The following is a 24,207-nucleotide window of genomic DNA, read 5'->3' on the forward strand; positions in this document are numbered from 1 at the left end:
CTTATTTAAGCCACTGATATGTATTACTCATGGTAGAAGGAGCAGGAGAAATAGGGGAGAGAGACAGGACTGCATATATTCTGTATAAAATGCCTACAATACCTTCAAGACAGAATGCTTGGTCTGTCTGTATTCCCTACAATGACTAACCATGCTTTATGAGAAATAAATACCTCATGGCTTTCAAAAACAAAACAAAATAAAACTAATTAAAAACCAGAGGTCAAAATAAAAACTGTTTTATCTTTCCCTTGCTGAACACAAAGGAAGTCCTTATTAATACCAGAGGACAAATGCATTGAAAACACCTTTACTGGCCAAATAAATGATATAACTCAAGCAAAGCTCCAACATTGCACAACTGCATTATACTTTCAAATAGTCTATAAACCACTACTGCAATAATTAGGCAATTGTTTTCCCGTCTTCATTTATTTCAATGAAAGACTACAAATTAGTTCTCTCATACCTATGAGCAGAAAAGAAAATAACGAATATATCAACATTAGTAATATCTTAGTTTCAGATCCCATGGAAAAGATGGAAGAATGAGGTCTTTGGCTCTCCTTGAGAGTTTCTCTTTGAAAGCCCTACATAAAGCCTTCCCTCACCCCCCCCCTTTTTTTTTAATCCAACTGTTAGTTACAAAAAGATAACCTTACAAAATTAAGACGCATATTATCAACCTAATTCTTTCCTGACCATTTGGCCATGAATAACTAAATTAACCTATGAAATTTACCTTCCTAGTATAGACACAGGATAACATATTCTCTACTTAGAATACACACATACACACACACACACACACACACTAGCTGGATAAAACAATATGCTACCATAACAACTATTTTTTTAAAAAACTACAGAAAATACTATAGTTAAATGCAATATGATAAGAATGAATAAATGAAACTGAAAAGTCAAATGATTTTATGCTACCTAAAAGATGACGACTAACAAATAACTAAAAGCAATGGGTTAGCATTGAGATACATATACAGACATTTCGGCATCCTAATGGTCTGTATAAAAAAAAACTTGAACAGTAAAATACACACTGAAAGAAAAACTACACAGTTAAGCACAGAGAGAAGTCACTAATAAATGATAATCAAAGAAAAGGGTGACCACAGTAATGAATTCTGTCAGTACTTTATGGGTACTGATTGCAAGACTAAATAAGTAATTCCTACTTCTAGTCTATGGAGAATGCATAAAATTAATAAAGTGTTATACAGTATTGAAAAAGCAACAAATCTAGATTTCCAGTGATTGGGTAGGATTATAAAAAGATATAGGTCAATAAGGAGGGAGTAGAATGTAGGTGGAAAGGGGAAGAAGAGAGTGAAAAGGACAGAACCGGCATCTAGAGTTACAATTTGGATTCCTCCCCTGCAGGGTTTCTGGAACTACCAGAACTTTGACTGAAAACAGAAACAACTGCTGAGAAAAACCTACCTCTGGCCGCTCATATACTGGGACTGCTTTACTGTGGGGACAGGACAAAGACCAAACTGTGACCCTGTCTCTACCAGGACCTATCCACAGGACTGCCTACTCTCAAAAGACAAAACAAATAACTAATAAGCCCCTAAAGCAGTTCTTCCCCACAATCATTATAAAACTCGATAGCATTTTATAACAAATTTTGTAACTTTGAGTAGGTGTGTAAATCACAGGCACTGCTATCCAGCCCATCCTATTAGTACTCTCTAGCCACTAGAAGCTCTGACTTAAAAACAACAATATTAATAATTTTCCTGATGCCTTCTATCCCCAATTTATTTAGCCTTTATCTTGAGGAAAGTTCAATGGGTCACAAACAAGAGAAAGAGAAGCCTTTAGTACTACTCTGCCAGCACAATGATTTCTTAGGAATTTCCTACATCTACACATGGATATGAAGAGATCTGAGATGTTCCCTGTACAAAGACATGGTTATTATCTTCACAATAACACACAGCAATCAGTACATTTATACCTAATTCAAATACCCAAGATCTCCACTTCTCTTGTTCCTACAAACTTTTAACCTATCACGTATTAAAATATTTCAGATTCCTTCTGTTTTTGTTGAGCCAAGTGCACTCATAGCCATCCAATTTCTGTAGTTCTGCCACCATCCTAATTCATCTACCTTCTCCTTAGTATTACTGAATTCTTGTCTGAGTTGTCAACTACCTCTATGTGAGACTGTGGTCCTATCCCTTTAAGAGGTCAAACCCCACAGCCGGAAGAAATAGGATAGGCCTCACTGAACTCTCTCTGGAGTTATTTTGGTCAAATAGTTCCTAACTTACAGTACCTGGGTCTTCCATGGTCCTAGTCACATATGCTATGCTAAATTAGATAATGTGGTATGAAACTTCCTGCCACACCATGAAAAGATAGAAACCAGATATTTTCCTTTGTTGGGGTTATTTCTCTAAAGGTTTTCTTCTCTAGGTTTCTCCATTCATCATGTCATCCCACCCCCAACTTGGTTTGTCTGTTTACTTTTTTGGTTTTTCATGATAGGATTTCTCTGTGTAGCCCTGACTGTCCTGGAACTCACTCTGTTGACCAGGCTGACCTCAAACTCACCTGCCTCTGCCTAACAAGAGTTGGGATTAAATGCATATGCCACCACCACCTGGCTTAGTCTTACTTTTAAGATATCTTTAATAAAGCTCCTCACCAGTTTTTAAGGAGACTCTTTTTTCCATTAAGGCCCTAATATGCTGTTTCTGGTATATTGTATTGTTACTTTTGAATGGACTGCCTCACATGGCTCCTAGTCACAGCACACCACCACCAAAAAAATAAAAATAAAACACACCATTTCTGAAAGGTAATTATCTATCAGTTCCTTTGACAAACCACCTACCTCTTCTTCTGTATCCTACATTCAATAGTTGCCTAGTCTTTTCTCTCTTTGACCTAAAACAGTAATTCTCTACAGTAAATGATTTTGCTCCCTAGGAATACCGGCTATCTATCTGGTAGTGTCTGATGGTATTTCTGATTATTACAACTGCAGAGGGAGAGAGCTGCAAATGGCACCAAGTATAGTAGAAACCAAGGATGTGCTAGAGAACCTGCAACACACAAAACAGGTCCTTATAGCAAAGAATGGTCTTGTTCTAAGTATCAGTGGTGCTGAGGTTGAGAAATCTTGCTCAAAGAAGCCTTCATGAAAAATGCTCTTCCACTACACGTCTCGTTCACAAACTCCCTTATATAGCAAACTAAGAGAAAGATAAGCCTCCTTAGAGATTATTTCATAGAAATAGCTAATCTGTGTTATCTCTATTTTTCACTTTCTCAATTCATGACATCTGAACAAAATACAGACTACCTTCAAATAGCTGCTACTACTATGTATTTATTGCTTAAATCCCTTCCTACATTTCACAGTACCTACAGCCTATGATGTAGCTTCTTTCTTCCATTTCAACCACTGCAATGCCATCAATTGTATGGATAATTTAACTGACTGTAGGATTTCAGAAGCAGGATTCCTATGGTTTATTTCCAGAGCAGTCTTGAAACAGCACAGCTAGATCCTTGCCATTATTATTCAAATATCTCAAACTTGGAATCATGAATCACTCACCAACGCCTCCTTTCCAATAAACTGGTTCTTCAATCAATTAACCCTTCCAAAGATAATTATGTCCATTAGCCCTCCTGAAAGACAGTTAAATGCATACCTAACCTGTACCTCATTAGTAGTAAAAGGCTATGAATTAAATAACTCCACAAACCCAAGTGCCACCCTCCTTCTAGGTTTTCAGCTTCATCTGCTGTCTCAGTCTTGAAACCTCAAAGACTCACCAGTCTCCCAACTCTGTACTAAAATGCCCACAAAAACCACAGTGCTATTAAAAGACAAAGAAGATTAAAAGTTTTAATTATCCTTCAGGAACATTTTTATGTAATTCTTGCTACAGCCTTGCAGAGCAATTCAAGTTGCTTCAATCACAAACTCTTTTCATCCTGTCAATAAACTATTTCATGAAAGCACTTCCTCTTTCAAATGAGTAAGTTGATGTGTGGAACAAAAAGGAACAAGGAGGGGGAAAGGTCAAATGTTTACTTGAGCATTTTCAGGTTCATCTTTAACTCTGTCTAGTAGTCCCTGCTGAGGCGCCACTGCTTTGTCATACTCATCATCCAAAGGTTCTTCTTTAATTCTAATATTTGATGCAAAGGAATTCCCCAGTTCCGAACCAATGGATTCTTTATTGGCAAATGGGTAGCTGGAATCCTAAAACACAATATAAAGGATTAATAAATATTCAAATTTAAAAATTACTCCTCTCCAGGGTTAATACCCAAAGAAAAGCTCGCTGGAAATGAATTCTATGGACATACATTAGTATGTATGTAGTAAAAGCCTAAGAGCCAAGGCTTTTAGGAATATCTCCAAAGATGTCCTTATGCAAATCATAGTTAAAAAAAAAAAATAACAATGCTCTGTCTAAAACAAGCAGAATTTTGAAAGTGACATAAAGAAAACTTTGACACTTGCCAGGGTTAACAGCAATCTACATACACACTGAAAACTTACCCTAAAGTTTGTTTCTGGGTTTTGTGGTAAATGAGTATGTAATGTTTCTTCAACTTGATTAGCTATTGAAAGAAAACAAACACATGTATATGAATAACAGTTAATCTTATAAAGAATGACCTAAAAAGCTATTGTTTGAAATTATCTCTCTATTCCAACAAAGAGTGAACTAGACTCCAAAGAACTAAGTTCCACACAACCTGGTCTCCCTACCAATCATCCTTACTACACACCTGTCCTTGCTCAAATAGAGTGATGACTTGATTTACCATACCACGCTCTGAAAAATGGTTGCTCTCCTTTGCAGCCCAAGTCTCTGCTTCCTGTCTTCACACTGAAGTTTCCAGAACCTGCCCAGTTTAAAACTCATCTCTACATGAAAACATCCCTTGTTTACTATGTCTCTCTGAGAAGAATTTCATGTGAGTTAGGAATGTGGCTCTGTGGTAGAGCACTTGTCTAACATACCAAAAGGCCTGGAGTCTAATACAAAGCACGTCAGGGAGCAAAACAAATTTAGGTTTGGTGTAGTTTAAGTAACACACCTGTTACTTAAAAGACTTAGGAGACAAGGCAGGAGAACTGCAGTAAGTCCAGGCCAGCTTGAGCTGAAGAGTAAGACTGTTTCAAAAGTGAAAAAAGCAATCACTTTAACACTCCAGTTATTTAAATATTGCAGAACTCCACAACATACTCTTTTATTATTATCTTACCTTACACATTCAATCTTTGGCTAGTCCACTCATCATGAGCACCTCTACTCTCTACCTCACTTGTCTCTTCTATTACTAGACATGCTCCTCAGGAGAAAAAAAAAAAATAAGACTCCTAGAATTTCAATATCTGTTAATACATACATGCATATACATATATGTATATGTATGTATATAGTCACATATATTAGAAATGCAATATACCCTTGCACCTAAAATATATACTCTGTTAAACAGCTGTCCTTCACAATACTGATTTGTTCTTTCTATAATACATTTCCTAGGATTGCCTGAAGAAATACATGGATTGATATGGTGTAGGCGCTTTCCTAAACATCAATTTAACATTTAGGGAAGGATTACAATCTTCTTGTAAAAGGCTAAGTCCCAAGAATACAAAGATGAGTAGGATACAATCTGGCTCTCAAGAAACAAAAATAAAACAAGCCAACAAATACTATAAATAAGGCATAAAACAAAATTCCGTGGAAATAGAGGTAAGAAAATCCTTCTCAGGAATGACTATAAAGTAGGAAAGATTTATGAATTATGCTTCATTTGGATAAGAAGTAATTTTACAAGGTTATATATACAGTAAGAGAAAAATGAAAGCAAGAAGGGAAAGCATACAAGAAATGTGTGATACATTCAAGAACAGAACTGGAGCTAGAATACAGGGTGCACTGTGCAAAGAGAATCAAAAAGAACTTCAATGAAGTTCTAAAATGGAAAATGGAAGTCATTTGTTTCAACTCCCTAGTTTAGACTAGTGGGTGACATAGCAATTTACATCAGTGCTTACAGCACAAAGATGCTAAGTCCAACTTCAGATTCATTCTAATGTTCAAGGAAAGGAAATGAACAGGTAATACAAGTATCTTGCCTTTCATCAAAATATTGCAACTCAAGAAGGGGAAAAAATACAGGTTAGAGTTTATTTTTCAACCAATCATGCCACAACTAAATGTTATGGGGAGAAATTAAACCACTTTGAAGAATAAGGAGGAAAAAGGAGAGCTCATAAGGAGTTTAAAACTGTTCATATTTCACTTAACATAAAGAGTAATAAAAGCTCCATTATCAATACTTTGTTACTGTGCTTTATAGTTCTATGCCAACAATTATTACCTGCTTTATCAAAAAAACTGCTTTTCAACCTGGAATCCAAACCTTTATGGGGTTTATCCAACCGTTTTTCACGTTCATGATAAGTTAGGTCTCTATTTTTCTCCTTTCCAGGAAATGTCTCTTTGCTGTTTTCTCTTACTACACAAAAATCTTTTCGTATTGATTTAAAGACAGAAACCTGATCAAACTGTTTAGGAAAGTCTTTTTTTAATTTATTTTGAATTTGTATTTCATTTTCATTATCTGATTCATGATGAGAGGCTCTTCTCTCTACTTCCAAACTATCATCAGTATGAATTGAAGAAACAAGATTGTCCTTTGAACTAAAATCCTGTTCATCCTCATTGTCACTACTAACGACTGGAATTCCTGCAAGATCCCCAGAGTTCAAAAAATAATCATCTTCATCCAGCAATGAATTTTCAGATCCTGTTTGATTCGGCATTCCATAAGACATGCTGGCAAGGGTAGGAGTTAAGTTGTGGTCTGTGTCTTCAGACATTTCTGTATCCATGACACCACCTTAAAAAGTAAGAAACTGTTTAGACATGTGACAGTGTGAGGATGACTGCAGTCATAAGGTCTGTCTGCCATTTAACCCAATATTTTCTTCTTTGTCAAACAAAATATAGGTAATACTACAATAGTATTCATTTAATATTTCTGATGAAATTAACCCTGATACTTAAGGAAACAGGAAGTCTAAACTTGAAAGACTACTTCAGGTTAGAAAGAAGACAAAATAGTATAGAGAAAAGAGCACCAACTTCAGAATAAGACCTTTTTTGTGCTGAAATTACAGAAATTATATACAGATCTGTATATAAAGCAATCTAATACTCACCTTGAAAATTAATTTTTGGTGAGGCTTAGTGACAACTGTGTACAAAAAGCTACTCACAACTTAATAGACGCAGAAAGGAATACGAAAATGGTAATTATAATTTTCATACTATGTTCTGAGAAGTTGAGACCAAAATACTCACTATAATATAACCCAGTTCTTAGTCCCAGAATCCCATTTTCTCTGTACTAACACAGATTCAATAAAGTTAAGGTTTACTGTGCTAAGTATGAAAACATAAAAATAAATTTAGCTATCCTGCTAAACTTGATTAACTATATGTTCAAGCCTGTCCTATTACAAAACAAAGATCCACCTTTCCTTCACAGACCTATTTCTTAAAAAAGTTTTACCTAGTTTGTTCTACTTTGACAACCAAGCATTAGTTCATTGGTCTCCCAACTTCCCAACATAATTACCCTCACTGACATCAGAGCCATATCCAACTGACTGTATATCCCTGATAGATAAAATTTATCTCTTTGATATTGTACTTCTTCCCACACATTGATATGCTTTATACTCTATCTGTTCGTGGCTTCAATATTTGTTCTCCAAGATTCCAAGTTTCTTGTTTCATATACTCAGACTAAATTGTTTTATTCACTTGCATATACTTTGACTTATGCTATTAACTTTTCTTTCTTTTTTAGAACCATGGTACCTCAGAATGAAAGCCAAAGTCTTGAACATGGTAGGCAAGCACTTTCCCACAGAGCTATATCCAAATTTCAACTTACTTTTTCTTCCAAAATAAATTTAGTGAGGCTAGGGAGATGGCTCAGTGGTTAAGATCTACCAGAAGACATGGGTTTGATTCCCAGAACCCACAGGGTGGCTAACAACCCTCTATAACTCTAGTTCCAAAGGAACCCTCTTCTAGATGCTCAAATATACATTCAAGGAAAGAAAAAAAAAAAATCACACACATAAAATAAATAGTAAATGCCAACCAAGGTAGATTTAGGTACCTACATTCAACTGGCTCTCCTCCCCTAAGGAACTCCAACTTAGTATTTCTAAGTTCAAACTCATTTACTCACTTCAAGAATGTAGTTATTTTCCCTCACTTGATTAAATGATTCACCAACTAACAATTATTCAAGTGAGAAAATTACTTTAATTCTCCTTTCCCTTGAATAATCTCTATCAACTGTATGACTTCATGCCTCTAAAATCTCTCTTCTACTCAGTATCTAATTATGACTATCCAGATCTCTTCCTGTACCTTTTTAGTGCACTAATCTGCATAACTACCTACAAAGTTAACTATACTCTTACAAACCCTAGGCCTAAATTACATTTAATTGAATAAAAACGAAAGATATTAATAGCATACTTGTTCAAAAAGCTTTCTGTGATTGGCTTTTAACCTAGATCTATAATCTGATAAAATCTTTCATTTGTTTTTTATGACCAAGACTTAACTATGCAGAGTCCAAATAAAACTTTCCCTCATAGTACCTTCCACAAAGGCATTTTTCTAAAATGTAAGCTATTCCATATCTCTTGAAAACCTCCCACAATCCCCTGTCCAATGATGGCTGCTGTTACTTACAAAGCTACAAAATGGGGGGAGGGGAGAAACTACAATTGAAAAAAAAATCAAGATTAGAGTTCATAATGAAATCAAAACCAGAAAGGAGGGAAAAACCCTTTATATTTTTTCATCAGTAGAATGCTTGATAATTAGAATGAAATAAATAAAATGAGGAAAATCCTCCTTGTATGCTTTCCAAAATAGTTCACAAAGGGCTACAGAGACTGCTCAGAGGTTAAGAACATCCAATGCTCTCAGAAAGAACTTAATGTTCATGCAGAGGACTTGGGTTCAGTTCCCAGCACACATATATTGACTCACAACCATCTGTAATTCCAGAATATGATACCCTATTTTGGCCTCTGAAGATTCCAGGCACTCACACTTACATACATGAAAACACCCATATACATAAAATTTAAAAACTAAATCTTTACAGCCAGGTGTAATACCAGCACTCAATAAGCAGAGACAGACAGATCTGAGTTTGAAACCAGCCTGGTATCAAAGAGAGTTCCAAGTCAGCCAGGACTACATAAAGAGAGACTCTGTTTCACCACAAATAGGGGCTACAGAAATAGCTCAGTAGTAAGGCGAACCAGGGGCTCTTCAGGAGGACCTGAGTTCAATTCCCAGCACCCATATGGCAAGTAACAACTGTCTGTTACTCCAGTTACAGGGGATTGAACACCATTAAACAGACATACATGCAGGCAAAACACCAATGTACACAAAAATAAAAGTAAATCATTTAAAATAAATAAATTTAAAATGAAATTACACAATAAATGGTAAACACATGCTAAATTCTTTGCTTCCCCTCCCCCCCATTTTCTTTTTTGAGACAGGATTTCTGTGTGTAGCCCTGACTGCCCTGGAACTCACTGTAGACCAGGGTGGCCTAACTTAAGATATCTGACTATCTCTGCCTCCGAAGTGCTGAATCCCAACTCTCCCAAGATGCCATCACATCTGATACAGACGCTAAAACCTTAAGAGAAAATACACACTAAAGAAGTAGCAGATGAGGCATCAACATGCTTACTTTCTCACACATACAGTAAAAACAGGCAGGAATTGAAAAGACTGCACAGGATGAGCAACACTGCACATATTTCCATAGCCCTCTTTTCCAATTACTTAAAACTTCATCATAAGAAATTAGCAAGACACACAACCCAACAGTCTACCAGACTATAAGCATTCTAAAGCCATCTTCTCTATTCAGCAATTAATCATTATTAGAAGCCATGTACTGTGTATCTGAAACTGTTTCATGAGTGAATGTACATTATACAGTCACCAATTTGCCAGGCATTGGTGGCGCACGCCTTTTAATCCCAGCACTAAGGAGGCGGAGGCAGGCGATCTCTGTTGAGTTTGAGGCCAGACTGGTCTACAGAGTGAGTTCCAGGGCAGTCAGAGCTACACAGAGAAACTCTGTCTCCCAAAAAAGAAAAAATAAATAAAGATATAATAATTTTTTAAAAATCAATACTAACCAGTAATATTGCAAGCCAACTTTTGTTATCTATTTACATTAACAGTCAAGGGATAGGATAGAAAGAAGTAGTCATTCAGAAAAACCTGACATGCAACTGAAACCAAAATAACTTCCAAATACATCTAAGTTCAATTAAAAGGAAATAAAAAGAAGCCATGTTACAATTCTTAATTCAGAAGGTAATAGCCAATATTTTAATGACAAAAAGTATTAAAAAAATTTACTGAATAAAAATATAAAACAAAAATGTAACTACAAACACTAATAAAGAAAACAAATCAAAAGACAAAGGATAAACTAGTTAAAATGACTTCACTGCACTGTGTCAAATAGGACAATAAAGAAACAACCAAATATAAATATAAAACCAAGGATTTTAACAAACATTCCATAGATAGGAGAGATCAACAGTCAACAAGAGAAATGCCAATTAATGATACAATGAGCTACAGAATGGCAGTAAGACAAAAATGCTACAGGACAGTTAGCAAAGTCTGATCCAAGGCCATGAAATCTAGATAGAAGAGATTTCAGCACAGACCATATGTGGAATTTGGAAACCCTAAAGTATGTACTGTTTAATCCTTAGCAAAGAATATTTCCCAACCCTTACATTTAAATACCCATGACAGGAATGAATGTAAACAAAAAAGAAGTTAGTCTGAGGCCAGACTGAGCTACATAAGTTTTTGTAGACAGACAGACAGACAGGAAGATAAGATACTGGATACAACATCTCTTTTCACCAGTGAAGCAAGTTAATTACAGTATTCACATCAATGGACTATTACATAGCTACTTTAAAAAATGAGGTGTTCAGATATGATGGCTCACATCTTTAATCTCAGCCCTTAGGAGGTAGATTTCTATGAGTTCTAGGCCAGACAGGATAAGCAGTGATCCCTTTTTTTTTTTTTTTTTTTTTTTTGTTTTTTTTGTTTTGTTTGTTTGTTTTTTTTGGGGGGGGGTTGTTTGTTTTTTGTTGTTTGGTTTGTCAAGATGGAGCTTCTCTGGTTAGCCTTAGCTGTCCTGTAACTTGATAACTCTGTTGGCAAGGTGGGCCTCAAACTCAAGAGAGCCATCTGCCTCTACCTCTCAAGAGCAGTGATTCAAAGTGTTTGCTACCACCACCCAGCCGAACCCTTTTGCTAAAAAATGAAAAAGAAAAAATATAATGTGGCTTTTTAAATTCCCAAATCCTGTTGGCAAAGTGGGAAAAAAATAGAATGCAGAACCAACAAAATTGTTTAATTGGTAAAGCACTTGCCATTCAAGCTTGACAACCTGACTCTGATCATAGGAATCCACAAAAGAGGTGAAAATATTCCCAAAATTTATCCTCTGACCTCCACATACACAAAGTGGAACATGGATATCTATGCTCTCATCACACTCTTAGGTCCAAAGCAGCCCCCCAAAATTGCAGTGGTTAAAAAAAATTAATAAATAAATAAAATGTCCTATAGAAGGACTATAGTTACTTGGTAAAGAGAAGCATAAAGGTTCTGTCTGAAGGAACCTCCCTTAACCCACCCTTAAGGTCAACTACCTTCAGCAGGGGACTCTAATTCCCAGTCAATCCAAACAGCCTGATTCAACTCAGACTACCACCCTGCTGACTATCATGATGTCCACTAGCTTTTCCATTATTTTGCTACTATCTTCAAAATGAAGTAACTTTCACAAATAAAGTGATATTAATTATAATTTTAACTTTAGAAGTTATGGTTAAATCAGTCAGTGATGACACACACTAATCCCAGAGCTCAGGAGGCAGAGGCAGATGGATCTCTGCAAATTTGATGCCAGCATGATCTATATATAGAGCAAGTTACAGGACACCCAGGGTCCTGTCTCAAAAAAACAAAAACAGTGTCGGACTTTCATGAATTCTTTCAACAAGTATGAGAAAGGATCACAAAAGAAGTTCAATGTCATTAATTATCAGGAAGTTAAAAACCAAAACTAGAATGAAATGCCACTGTCCATCTGCCACTGAAACAACTACAGTTCAAAAGAAAAAGAGACCACCTAAATAAAATGGATAAATTCCTTGGAGATTACCAACTAATAAAACAAATAATATGAAATGCAAAACATGACTAATGTCACATCAGTTAAAAAACAAAAATTAACAATTTAAATATTTACATCAATCTTCATGGCTGACAAGATGGCTCTGCAGGTGAAAGCAATTGCTGTTAAGCCTGATAATCGGAATTCCATACATGCAGATCACATGGTAGAAAGAGATAACAAACTAATGTAAATTATCCTCTGACCTCCACACAAGCACTATAGGACACATACACATTAGCACGTTCACACAAGCACATGGGCGCGCACACACACACACACACACAAAATGTAATTTTTAAAAATTTTAAAGAAAGGAATCTCCAGATGGCATTGACCTGCAGTCCTAGTACTTGGTAAGTAGAACCATAAGCATAAGCTGAAGGCCAACATAAGACCTGTGAAACAGAAGGAAAAGGAATGAAAAGACAGGAGGGCAGGGACAGAGATTCCCTCAGTTTTATCAGGAAACTCTACTCAAAAAGTAATTATTGGCCAGGTGGTGGTGGCACACTTGGGAGCCAGCACTTGGGAGCAGAGGCAGGTACATCACTGTGAGTCAAACTCATAGAGGTCTGCCTGCCTCTGCCTTCCAAAAGAACTGAGATTGTGCACCCAGAGCCTATTTGATAAAAATCAACAGCAATTATCACCAAATGATAAAATGTTAATAACTAGTTCAAGTGGAATCAGGAATCAGTCAAAGGTGACTATTACCTTGAATGTTATTTAATGAAGTCCTAAAAGTTTTAGCAAAGAGAATTTAACTTCCAGGCACTGCAAATAAACAAAATAAAAACAAATTATGTGATTTGACCAGTTATTGGGAGAAAAAAATTTTAGATGATTCTAAAGTGCATTACTATAGAGACATTTATTTTAAAATCTTAACTGAGTTATTTAGATCATTCTTATAAGAACCTATAAATACAAATAATCCATTTCCAAAACTAACAAAATTTAGAAACAATGACTTAAGAAAGGGTATAATAAAATACTTCTTACTTGAAAGTATTCCTAATACTTTAATGAATGATGAAAAAGGCATTTACAACAGGATTAGTGTAACATGTGATCTGCTAGTAATACAAATATGTAACAAAAACATTGATTTACTGGCTATGAATATAGCTCAGTTGGTAGAGATCTCACATAGCAAGCATGAAGCCTGAATTTGATCCCAGCAACAAACAAAAAAGGGCACTGGCACACACCTGTAACCCCAGAACAAGATACTTCTGAAAAGTAAGTACATGAATGTATCAAGGAGAATTACAATTTTTGTTTTCTTTCATTGCTGGATCCCTAATTCAGTGTTTCATATGGGCTAGGCAACCACTTTACCATTCAGATCTATATCCCCACCTTGATAAATTTATGTAAACTGTACAAAATCATGTTAAAATGTAATATATTAATAAACAGCTTAAAAGGAGAGGAAGGAAGGAAGGAAGGAAGGAAGGAAGGAAGGAAGGAAGGAAGGAAGGAAGAAAGGACATACTTCAGAAAGTGTGAAGCCCCAGTTTACTCGAGTTACTAAGGTAGGAAGATTACTTGGGAGTTTTTGAATCAGTCTAGATAACAGGGACTCTGTCTCAAAACCATAAGGTCAGGAGAAATGTCTCAATGAATTAAAATGCTTATTATGTAAGCCGTAAGCAAGCCTGAGTTCAAATCCCTAACACAATGGTAGAAGGCAAAAAGCAAGTAACTTCATCATGGAAATAGGGAGACAGGAGGATCCCCAGAGTTTGCTGGACAACCAGTCTAGCTAAAGTGTAGAGTTTCAGGTTCAGTGACAGACCCTGTCTCAAAAATAAGGTGGAGACCTACAGAAAAAAATGCTCTCATCTTTGCAAACTCATACATAGATATATAGGCAACCCCTCCATACCTGTGCACAGACACCACACACAAACATACAAAAACAAAAACTTTTTTAAAGTAATAAACAATACCTTGCCTCAGCAGGTAAGTATATGTCTCATATAATAAATCTAAGTAAAATGTAAAAATAGGGGCTAGAGAGAAGGCTCAGTGGTTAAAAGCAATGGCTGTTATTCCAAAGAACTTGGGTTCAACTACCAGAATCCACATTGCAGCCTACAAATGCCTTTAACTCTACATTGAAGGGATCTGACACCATCATACAGATGTGTATGCAGGCAAAATACCAATGCACATAAAAAATTACAATAACATGTACAATAATAGAAATTTCCTGCCTGACATGGTGGCCCAGGCCTATAATCTTAGCACTTGGAAATTTCAGGTAGAAAGAGCAGGAAATCAAAGTCAGCCTCACTATAAAGGATAGTCATCCTGACCCTGGACCACATCACACCTTGCCTCAAAATACAAAAACAAATACATAAATAAATGAAAAATAAAGAGTTCCAGAGTAAAGTACCTGCTTCATATATACTAGACCCCAAACTGATCTTTGCCAGCACTAGAAGGAAAGGATATAGGGGTGGGGGACTGTAGTGATATATTATTTATGATTTACTAAAGCTTGCCTGGGAATTCAGGAAAGCAAAATCAGGCACAAGCCTTAGAAGCCAAGCACACATCTTTAATTCCAGCAGCCAGAAGCTTGGGGGGCAGTGGTTCACACCTTTAATCCTGGGGCCACCCAGACCTACACAAGAGTGAGTCAGTCTAAAAGAGAATTATAACTCATACCTTTAATCCCAACATTAGTGAAGTATATAAACAGTAGTAGGGTCTCAGAGAGGATTGTTCTCCAGCCACACTGAGAAAAGGCAGTTTGAGAGTTGGTGAAAAGCCTCAAACTCACAGAGATCCACCTGCCTCTGTCATTGCTAGAATTAAAGGTGAAGCACCACTGCCCCACAGGAATTGAATTTAGTAGTCCCACAAAACTTGAGAATTTGCATTCCTTAGCTATAAGCAATCACCTACAAAAGGAAGTAAACTATGCCTGGTACCAACCCCAAGAACCACCTGTTATGCTCATATTCACATGAGCTAATGATTGTTTTCACATTTCAAATGGTTGGGGGGAATCAAAGAAAGAATGTTTTCTCACACACACACACACACACACACACACACACACACACACACACACACACACACACACAGAAACTGAAAGCATCCATAAACTTTTACTGCAAGCAAACACACTAACTCACTTACATATTGCCTATGATATTTCAGCTGAATCATTGCACAGGTATATTGCTGCAACAGAGACATGCATCTAAAGTCTAAAACAGTTATTACCTTCCACTTTAAAAAGTATACCAACCCTACCACAGAAAATAACATGGGGAGTTAAAGATGTATAGATCAAAAATGTAATATCATAATTTAGAAAAAATAATGCAGTTTTTAAAAAATGAAACTAAAGTTGCAATATAAACTAAGAATCCCACTTCCAGAATACATTTTTCTGAGATGTATCTCTTCCATTCATCAGCCAATTTATTGATTGGATGATTTGAGTTTTTTGTTGTTGTTGTTGTTGTTGTTGTTTATGGGTGCTTGATTTTTGCAGTTTTCTATATTTCCTACATACTAAACTTCTGTCTTAAGTACGTTAGCAAAGAGCCATTCACCTCACCTTCTGTAAGCTCTCACTGACTCTGTGGTATAAAAGCTTTTCAATTTCACTGCACTCCCTGTCAATTTTTGGTACTATTTCCTATGCAACTGGATTGTTTTTCAGAAAATACCTACCTATCTCTTACTCTAAGTGGTTTTCCTATGTTTTTCTTTGGCAATTTCTAACATTAAGTCCTTCAATCTTTTTTTTTTTTTTTCCGTTTTAACTCGGATGTTTATTTATCAGACCTTAGCAGTGTAGTCTTTGGCTTTCAAATAGGGCAATTTAATTATGCTGGTACACTTAGCAAACAGATTAAATACAGATTTTATTCAAGATTATAAAGATGAGCAACACCAGTATCTGGTACATGAATATAATACACAACTGAAAACCTCCCCGAAATCATGAAATTCTTGGGGTGATTTACATATTTGAAATGTCTCCATTTTAGTGAAGTGTACACACAGGTTTATCCTCACAGAAAAGCTCTACCCTTAATCAAATCTTAATGTAGTATAATGGGGCAGACATGGATCTTGTTTCATTCTTCTGCATGTAGAAATCCAGTTTTCCCAGCCCCAAACACACGAGCTATTGTTTTTTCCTGATGAACATTTTTCATTGTATTTTCAGGAAAAATACAGATTTATTTCAGGGTCCTCAGGTCTATCCCATTGGTCTATGTGTTTATTTTGTGGCAATAGCATTATGATTTTCTTACTAGGCAATATAATTTGGAACTATGTACTCCAATAACTCCCCATTACTGTTCTTTCTGCATAGGATACTCATAGCTATTTGTCATATTTTGTGCTCCAATATTGTTTTTCTAATTCTGAAAAGAATCAACACTGAGGTTTTTTTGATGGAGAGTACTTTTGATAATACAACCATTTTTGTAATATTACTTCTTTTGCCAACTCATAATTATGAGTACTTTCCAAACCTAGTGTCTTCCCTGGCTTTTTTCTTCAGTGTTTACAGATTTTTTTGGTGGGTATTTTGTTTTGTTTTGTTTTTGGCTTGTTTTGTTTTTTCGAGACAGGGATTCTCTGTATAGTAGTTTTTACTACAGAGGTCTTTCTTTCCTTGCTTACGTTTATTCTTGGAATTGGCTTGTTTTGAAGCTATCATGGATAAGGTTAGTTTCATTTCTCTTGGCAAGTTTAACATTGATTGGTACATAAAAAGTACTGATTTTTGTTGATAGATTTTGTCCCATAACACTGGTAAAAATATTTTTCAAACTGGGTGGTGGTGCCACACAGGCAGAGGCAGGTGGATCTCTGTGAGTTCGATGCCAGCCTGGTCTACAAAGTGTGTTCTATGACAGCCAGGGCTGTTACACAGAGAAATCCTGTCTCAAAAAAACACACTCATACACAAAATAATAATAATAATGAAAAAAAACTATACTTTCTCCTCCTCCATACCTAGAAGCAGTCATGTCCTATGTTTTTTTTTTTTTTTTTCCTTTTCTTTTTTCCTTCATCTGTTGCTGAAATCGTACTTCCTGTTGACAGATGCAAAGTTTAGTATTCATATATCAACAAGTGTAATTCAGCATAGATAAAAAGGACAGAAACAACATGGTCTGAGGTGATTCTGAAAACCTTCCATAAGAACTTCAACATCCCTTCATTGCTAAAGTTCTGAAGTAACAAGTAATAAAGACCATATACAACAAATCTATGTGGAACATTATATTAAATTGGGAAAAACTGAGGTGACTTCCTCCAAGTCTGGAATGATACAAAGATGCCACTCTCAGTCAGTACACTGCTCAGTCTTAGCTTGATCCTAAGATAGAATAAATAAAAGGAACACAAACAGGAAAATTAGAAATCAAATTAATTTCTATTTTCATGTGACATGAATGATTCTGTGCTTAAAAAATGCTAAAAACATTTTAATTCCAGCACTGGGGGAGGCAGATGGATCTTTATGAGTTTGAAGCCAGCCTGGTCTACAAAGTGAGTTCCAGGACAGCCAGCACTGTTAAACACTGAAATCCTGTCTCCAAAAAAAAAAAAAAAAAGATCCTAAGGACTCCAACTCTTAATACTTGAAAAAAAAAAAAAAAATTTTTTTTTTTTTTTTTTTTTTTTTTTGAGACAAGTGTAGCTTTGGAGCCTGTCCTGAAACTCACTCTATAGACCAGGCTGCCCTCGAACTCACAGAGATCCCACCTGCCTCAGCCTCCCAAGTGCTGGGATTAAAGGCAGGGGGCCATGCCTGGCAAGAAAGCTTATTGTAGATAAAAAGGAGAGCATAACCAGAGGCAGGAACATCTGGGAAAATCCAGAGTGGACATAACCCTGAGCCAGGACATGTAAAGAGAGGGGACAAGGGAGAGCCAGGAGAGCAAAGGGTAGACAAAGGAGTTAGAAAACCAAAATGGCTGGGTTATATAGGGAAGGGAAGCCAGAAAAAGAGTAGCCCCAGCCCCTGGGGATAGGGTATGCCAGCCAGGAGAACTCTGTAACAAGTAGATTAAGGGATACTGGGAGAACAAGGAGGCCAGGTCATCTATGATATGTTAAATAGGCACCCAGTTAGACAATTGTCCCATGGTATCATGAAACTGTCTATAACTCCAACCCTAAAGGATTCAACACCTTTACATAGGCATATATACAGACAAAACATCATTGCACGTAAAATTAAAAAAAAAAATTTAGAGGTCAGACATATTGGTACATGCATTTAATCCCAGCATATAGGGGTAAGTAGTTTAAGGTCTGCCTGATCTACATAGCATGTTTTAGGCCTGCCAGGACTACATAATGAGACTCTTTTTTTGTTTGTTTGTTTGTTTTGTTTTGCTTTTTTGAGACAGGGTTTCTCTGTAGCTTTGGAGGCTGTCGTGGAACTAGCTCTTATAGATCAGGCTGATCTCAAACTCCGTCTGCCTCTACCTCCTAAGTGCTGGGACTAAAGGCATGTGCCACCACTGTCAAAATGAGAATCTTTTAAAAGAAATTTAAAAAGCAGAAAAACTTCTAGAACACATACAGCAAGTCAAACCCCAAAGTAGTAAACATTAAAAAAATAATAAAGAGCAGAAAGTAATGAAATAGAAACTAAAAGAACAATACACAGAGTCAGTCAATTCTCTGAGGGAAAAAGAAAAAATAATGATTGAGAAATCCCAAGCTAAGTTCGAGTGTGCACAGCTTTAGTCCCAACACTCAGGAGACAGAAGCAGGTAGATCTCTGTGAGTTCATGGCCAGCCTGGTCTACAGAGAGAGTTCCAGGACAGCCAGGGCTACACAGTGAAACCCTGTGTCCAAAAAAGAAAATAAAGAAAAAAAAAGAAGATTAAGAAATCCTCAGACAAGCTAACAAAAAGAGAAGTAAACAAATTAAGATTAGAGATGTAAAAAGGGGAAATCACTACAGATTTTAATGAAAAAGAGAATCATTAGAGAGTACTTTGTAGATTACCATCCCCAAAACTAAAAAATCTAATTGAGGAAATGGATAAATTCCTAAATACATTTTGTAGTGGCATCTTGCTTCACCAGTGAACTTGATCTGAAAAGATAGCAGTTTAGATTTTTTAGTATGAGCTAGCTAGTACTTGTTTTGTGTCTGAGAATATACCATATTTTAGAGAAAGTCCCATATGCTGCAGAGAAGAATGTGTATTCTGCTTCTATTGGATGAAATATTCTACAGGTAGCGCTCAAATCCACTTGAACTGTAATACAGTCTGTTTAATAAACTAAATGCTGAGACTTGTGTGTGGTAATACATTGTTTATGATTTAATAAAACTTGCCTGGGCCTATATAACTCATAATACTTATGATTTAGTGTCCCAAATATGGACCTAGCATTCACTACCTATTTCTGAACTGTACTATATTCAATTTACAAAAAAAAAAAAAAAAAAAAAAAAAAAAAAAAAAAAAAAGGAACAATGGCTCAGTGGTTAAGTGTACTTGCTACTCTTTCGGAGGGCCAGAGTTCAGTTCCCAGAACCTACATCAGGTGGCTCATAACTATCTGTTAACTAAAGCTCCGGGTATCCAAGTCTCTGACCTCTCAGGAAACCTATGCTCACAATACAAATATCCCCATACACATAAATAAAAATAAGAAAAAGTATTCAGGTGGTGGCACATGCCACTAATCCCAGCATTCAGGCAACAGAGAAAGGTGGATTCCTGAGTTTGAGGCCAGCCTGGTCTATATAGTGACAGCCAGGGCAATATAGAGTCCCTATCTCAAAAAATCAAAAATAATAATAAAATAAAAAATTAGACTTTTATAGAAATGGAATATGAGTTGAATAACAACTTAATAGAAATAATTAAATTACTATGAAGGATCTAAAGAAATATTGTTACATAACAATTTCCTAAAATAAAATATTTAGTCCCAAAGACAGCTTTTTAGGGTATTACTATTATTAATTATATGCAGGGGTGGAGGAATTGTACACATGAGTTAAGGTACCCATGGAGACTAATGGCACTGGATCCCTGGATGTGGTTTTGAAGGTAGCTATGATCTGCCTAATATGGGTGGCTGGAAACTGAACCAAAGTCCTCTGAAGACTAAATACTCTTTACCAATAAGCCATCTTGGTAAGGGAAGCTCTTTAAGACTCCATGTGTTCTAAACGAGCCTCTGTACTCAGGAAGTAAACAACTCAAGAGCTCCAAGTCCCTGAAACACACCAGATATACTAGACCCCTCCCTACCTCTCTACCTCTCACTGAGCTTACGTAAGCACAGCTCCTCTCAGTCTGAGGACACTCTTAGACAAAGTTGAGCTATCTAAAAGAGGCACATCAGCCAAGTTATCTAAAAGAAGCAGAAACCAGCAGAGCTTCCTTGGAAAGGACAATCTCCAATCTATGGAGAGGAGGCCTGCCTACAAGCAGTGCAGTGAACTCCAGGCTGCTAGCTTGTGAATGTCACCCACTCTGGAGTAGGATTTTGGTAAGACAATATTCCTAAGTCATTCCTGCTCCAGTAACTAATAATTTAAAAAAAAAAAAATCATTGGTTCTCTAAATTAAGACTTTGGTGGTATTGATGTCTACCATCAGATCCCTATCTGGGGTGCCAAAATCTTTATTCATGCTTCCCCAAAAATAGTGACACATAAGTATTAACCATTATCAGTTTCTGTAGTTAACATAGTATCAATAGTAAATTGAATTCTAATACAATGGTTCTATCAGTACAGCTCAATTTTAAGAACAGATGCAATTAAAAAAACATTTTCTTGTCAGGCAATGGTGGCATACACCTTTAGTCCCAGCACTCAGGAGGCAGAAGCAGGCAGATCTCTATGACTTCAAAGCCAGCCTGATCTATAGATCAAGTTCTAGGACATCCAGAGCTATACAGAGAAACCAAATCTCTAAAATCAAAGAAAAAAAAAAAAAAAAAAAAAAAAAAAAAAAAAGACAACTACAAAGCAGCAACTACTGGAGAAAGATAGGAGGCAAGCTTACGAAAGCCTGGGCTATACAGTTTGAGCCACCCTGAGCTACAGAGTGACATCTCATTTCAAAATGACAAGAGAAGCAGCTAAGTAGATTGGGGAAAGACATTTGCTGAGCAAGTCTATACACTACAGTTAATCCCTGGAATCCACATATGGTGGACAGAAAGAATCCAATCCAAAGTTGTCCTCTAATCTTCCTATGTGTACAGTGACACACCTGGGCCCCACTCTGAACATACAATAATAAACTTAAATTACAATTAAAAGTAAATGAGAGAACTGTATAACAAAAGTCGAACCTGCTGTTTTCCTACTAATAAAACAGAATTTTTAAAAGAATGAGGTGCATGTAAGTGGAATCCAAATCTTCAAAGATATCAGTTATTTCTGGCCCTTCTATAATTTAACTATCCAAGGTTGTGTGCCATCTTCATTTTCCTGATAAAACTGTTCTTAAACATTTAAAAAGGAGTTGGGTGGTGGTAGCACATGCCTTTAATTCCAGTACTCGAGAGGCAGAGGCAGGCAGAGCTCTGAGTCAAGGCCAGTATGGTCTACAAAGCCAGTTCCAGGACAGCCTTCAAAGCTATAGAGAAACCCTGTCTCCAGAAAAAAAAAAAAAAAAAAAATTAAAGGAAAATGTTACAAGCAGGTTTTCCTGCCAGCCAGGTCCCACAGCCGCGCCAACCCCAAATAACACACTGAGACGCTGTATTAGATATAATGCTATTGGCATTACTCATTGGCTAGCTCTGTCGTAAATGGGAACATATACATATAGCTTTTTATAAACTAGTATAAGTAATCAAAACATGTGTTCTTAATCTAAATGACTATTTCATGAACAAATTAGCAATGCTCTCAATTTTTTTTTTTTTTTTTTTTTTTTTTTTTTTGAAAACTCAAGTTTGTTCTCAAGGAACTATATCAATGATATTAACTGTTATTCAATGATGAGCTGGTATCTCACAAACTTTTACTAAATACAAATCTTTAATGGAAACTGGGCATGGTAGTACATGTCTTTAATCCCAGTATTTGGGATGCAGAGGCAGATAGATCTTGTAGGAATATAACAGAACCTCTGTATCTGAGGTAGACATTAGAATGAACAGCTATTTTCTAGAAGTACTCTGACCTTGAAGAGTCACTGTGGTAAAGAGTAAAGAATCTGTGGAAAACAGTAATTGTTTTCTAAGGGGCACTGCAATCTTCTCATGGCTTTGGTCAAAAAACACTCTGGCACACCTGAGGCTCTTAGATTACTGTGTATTGCAAACGATACACAATAATGGACCAAAGTCACGAAGTCACGTGATACGTGATACTTTCCTTTAGTGAGAAAAATAGATTAGATTAGGGACTTTGGTATGAGGAAACACAAACTTTTGGTAGCAATCAATAAATACACCTTAGTACGGCTGTTCAGGGTTCAGCCCATCAGAGAAGTTGAATTTTCCTGCTGCCACATAGACCTTAAAATTTCATACTACAGCGCCTTCTTACTTCAACCAACCCACACTACACAGAACACCCCAGAAGATCTCTTGGGAGTTGGAAGCCAGCCTCATCTACATAGTAAGTTCCAAGCCAATCAGTGGTACATAATAAAGCTGTCTCAAAACAAAATAAAATAATAAATGTAAAAGAAAACCATTTAACTTACTTCCATTAATAATACATAGAACTGAGCAAAGGTGTATTTATAGCAGGTATTTAAAAATTATTTGATTTAAAAAAAAAATCTAACAAGAAAACAAGTAGTGAAAATGAGCTATAATGATAGAGGGATGAGTTCTAGCTGCTGTTTTAATATTTGACTGTCTTCCTGACCTCCAATTAATGATTTCAAAGATTAACAAAAAAATTAGGGTGGTCCAATCATAATTTTTCTGTATTAGTATGCAATTTTAGATGAATATACATATAAGAAAATAAGGAGAAATGACAGAAAAGTATCTACTCTAGAATTCAATTCATACTACCCTAGTATCTGTGAATATTATTTTTTTTACTGAAACTGACAATAGTATCAAATTCATTTACAATACTGTCATTTCTGTTAGCTGATTGAATTATTCAAACTGAAAGGACAGTTCAATGTTTTGGCTTAAGATTATTTTTTCAATATGTAATTTTGTTATGCTGTCAAATACAAACAAGACAGAAATTTTTAAACACAACATATAAAAGTAATAAAGAATAAACTTCTGGGGAATAGAGAGAAGGTTTAGTTGTTAGAACCTGTGTTATCCTGCATACACATGACAGCTTACAACATCCATAACTCCAGAGGATCCAACGTATGTCAGACATGCATGTGGTAAAGATATACATGCAAGCCAAGTATCTATACACATAAAATAAAATGAAAAACATTTAAGTCAATCAAGAGGTTAGAAAGACAGCTCAGCAGTTTTACTGCTCTTATAGAAAACCTGAGTTTAATTCCCAGCACCTATGTTAGACAACTTGTAAACTCCAGCTTCAGGAGATCTGACGCTCTGGCCTCCTTGAAGACCTGCACTTATGCACGTACAAAGACACACAAAGACACAAAATTAAAAATGAATCTTACTGGGTGGTGGTGGCATACACCTTTAGTCCCAGCACTTGGGAGGCAGAGGCAGGCAAATGTATGTGAGTTCGCGGCCAGCCTGGTCTACAGAGTGAGTGCAAGGAGAGGCTCCAAAGCTACACAGAGAAAAAAACCTAGATAGATAGATAGATAGATAGATAGATAGATAGATAGATAGATAGACAGACAGAAGTCTTTCTTTTTTTAAAGCCAACCAAGCTATGTGTA

The 24,207-nt window shown here is 36.2% G+C and overlaps 1 protein-coding gene across 4 annotated transcripts in view; it reads right to left on the minus strand.

Moving 5' to 3' along the window:
* LOC127225367 (zinc finger MYM-type protein 4) overlaps nucleotides 1–24,207 on the minus strand; it is a 101,898-nt gene that overhangs the window by 59,308 nt on the left and 18,383 nt on the right. For 3 of the 4 annotated variants that reach the window (XM_051188818.1, XM_051188820.1, XM_051188817.1), the window contains exons 3-5: nucleotides 6,397–6,918; nucleotides 4,556–4,617; nucleotides 4,082–4,252 (exon numbers count right to left, since the gene is read on the minus strand). In XM_051188818.1, the coding sequence (XP_051044775.1) occupies nucleotides 4,082–4,252; nucleotides 4,556–4,617; nucleotides 6,397–6,918 (755 nt within the window). Of the gene's footprint in view, nucleotides 1–4,081; nucleotides 4,253–4,555; nucleotides 4,618–6,396; nucleotides 6,919–13,077; nucleotides 13,138–24,207 lie in introns of all 4 variants that reach the window. The other variant, XM_051188819.1, reaches the window with a different exon arrangement.

Source organism: Phodopus roborovskii, unplaced genomic scaffold (assembly GCF_943737965.1).
Source record: "Phodopus roborovskii unplaced genomic scaffold, PHOROB, whole genome shotgun sequence".
NCBI classification, from domain to species: Eukaryota; Metazoa; Chordata; class Mammalia; order Rodentia; family Cricetidae; genus Phodopus; species Phodopus roborovskii.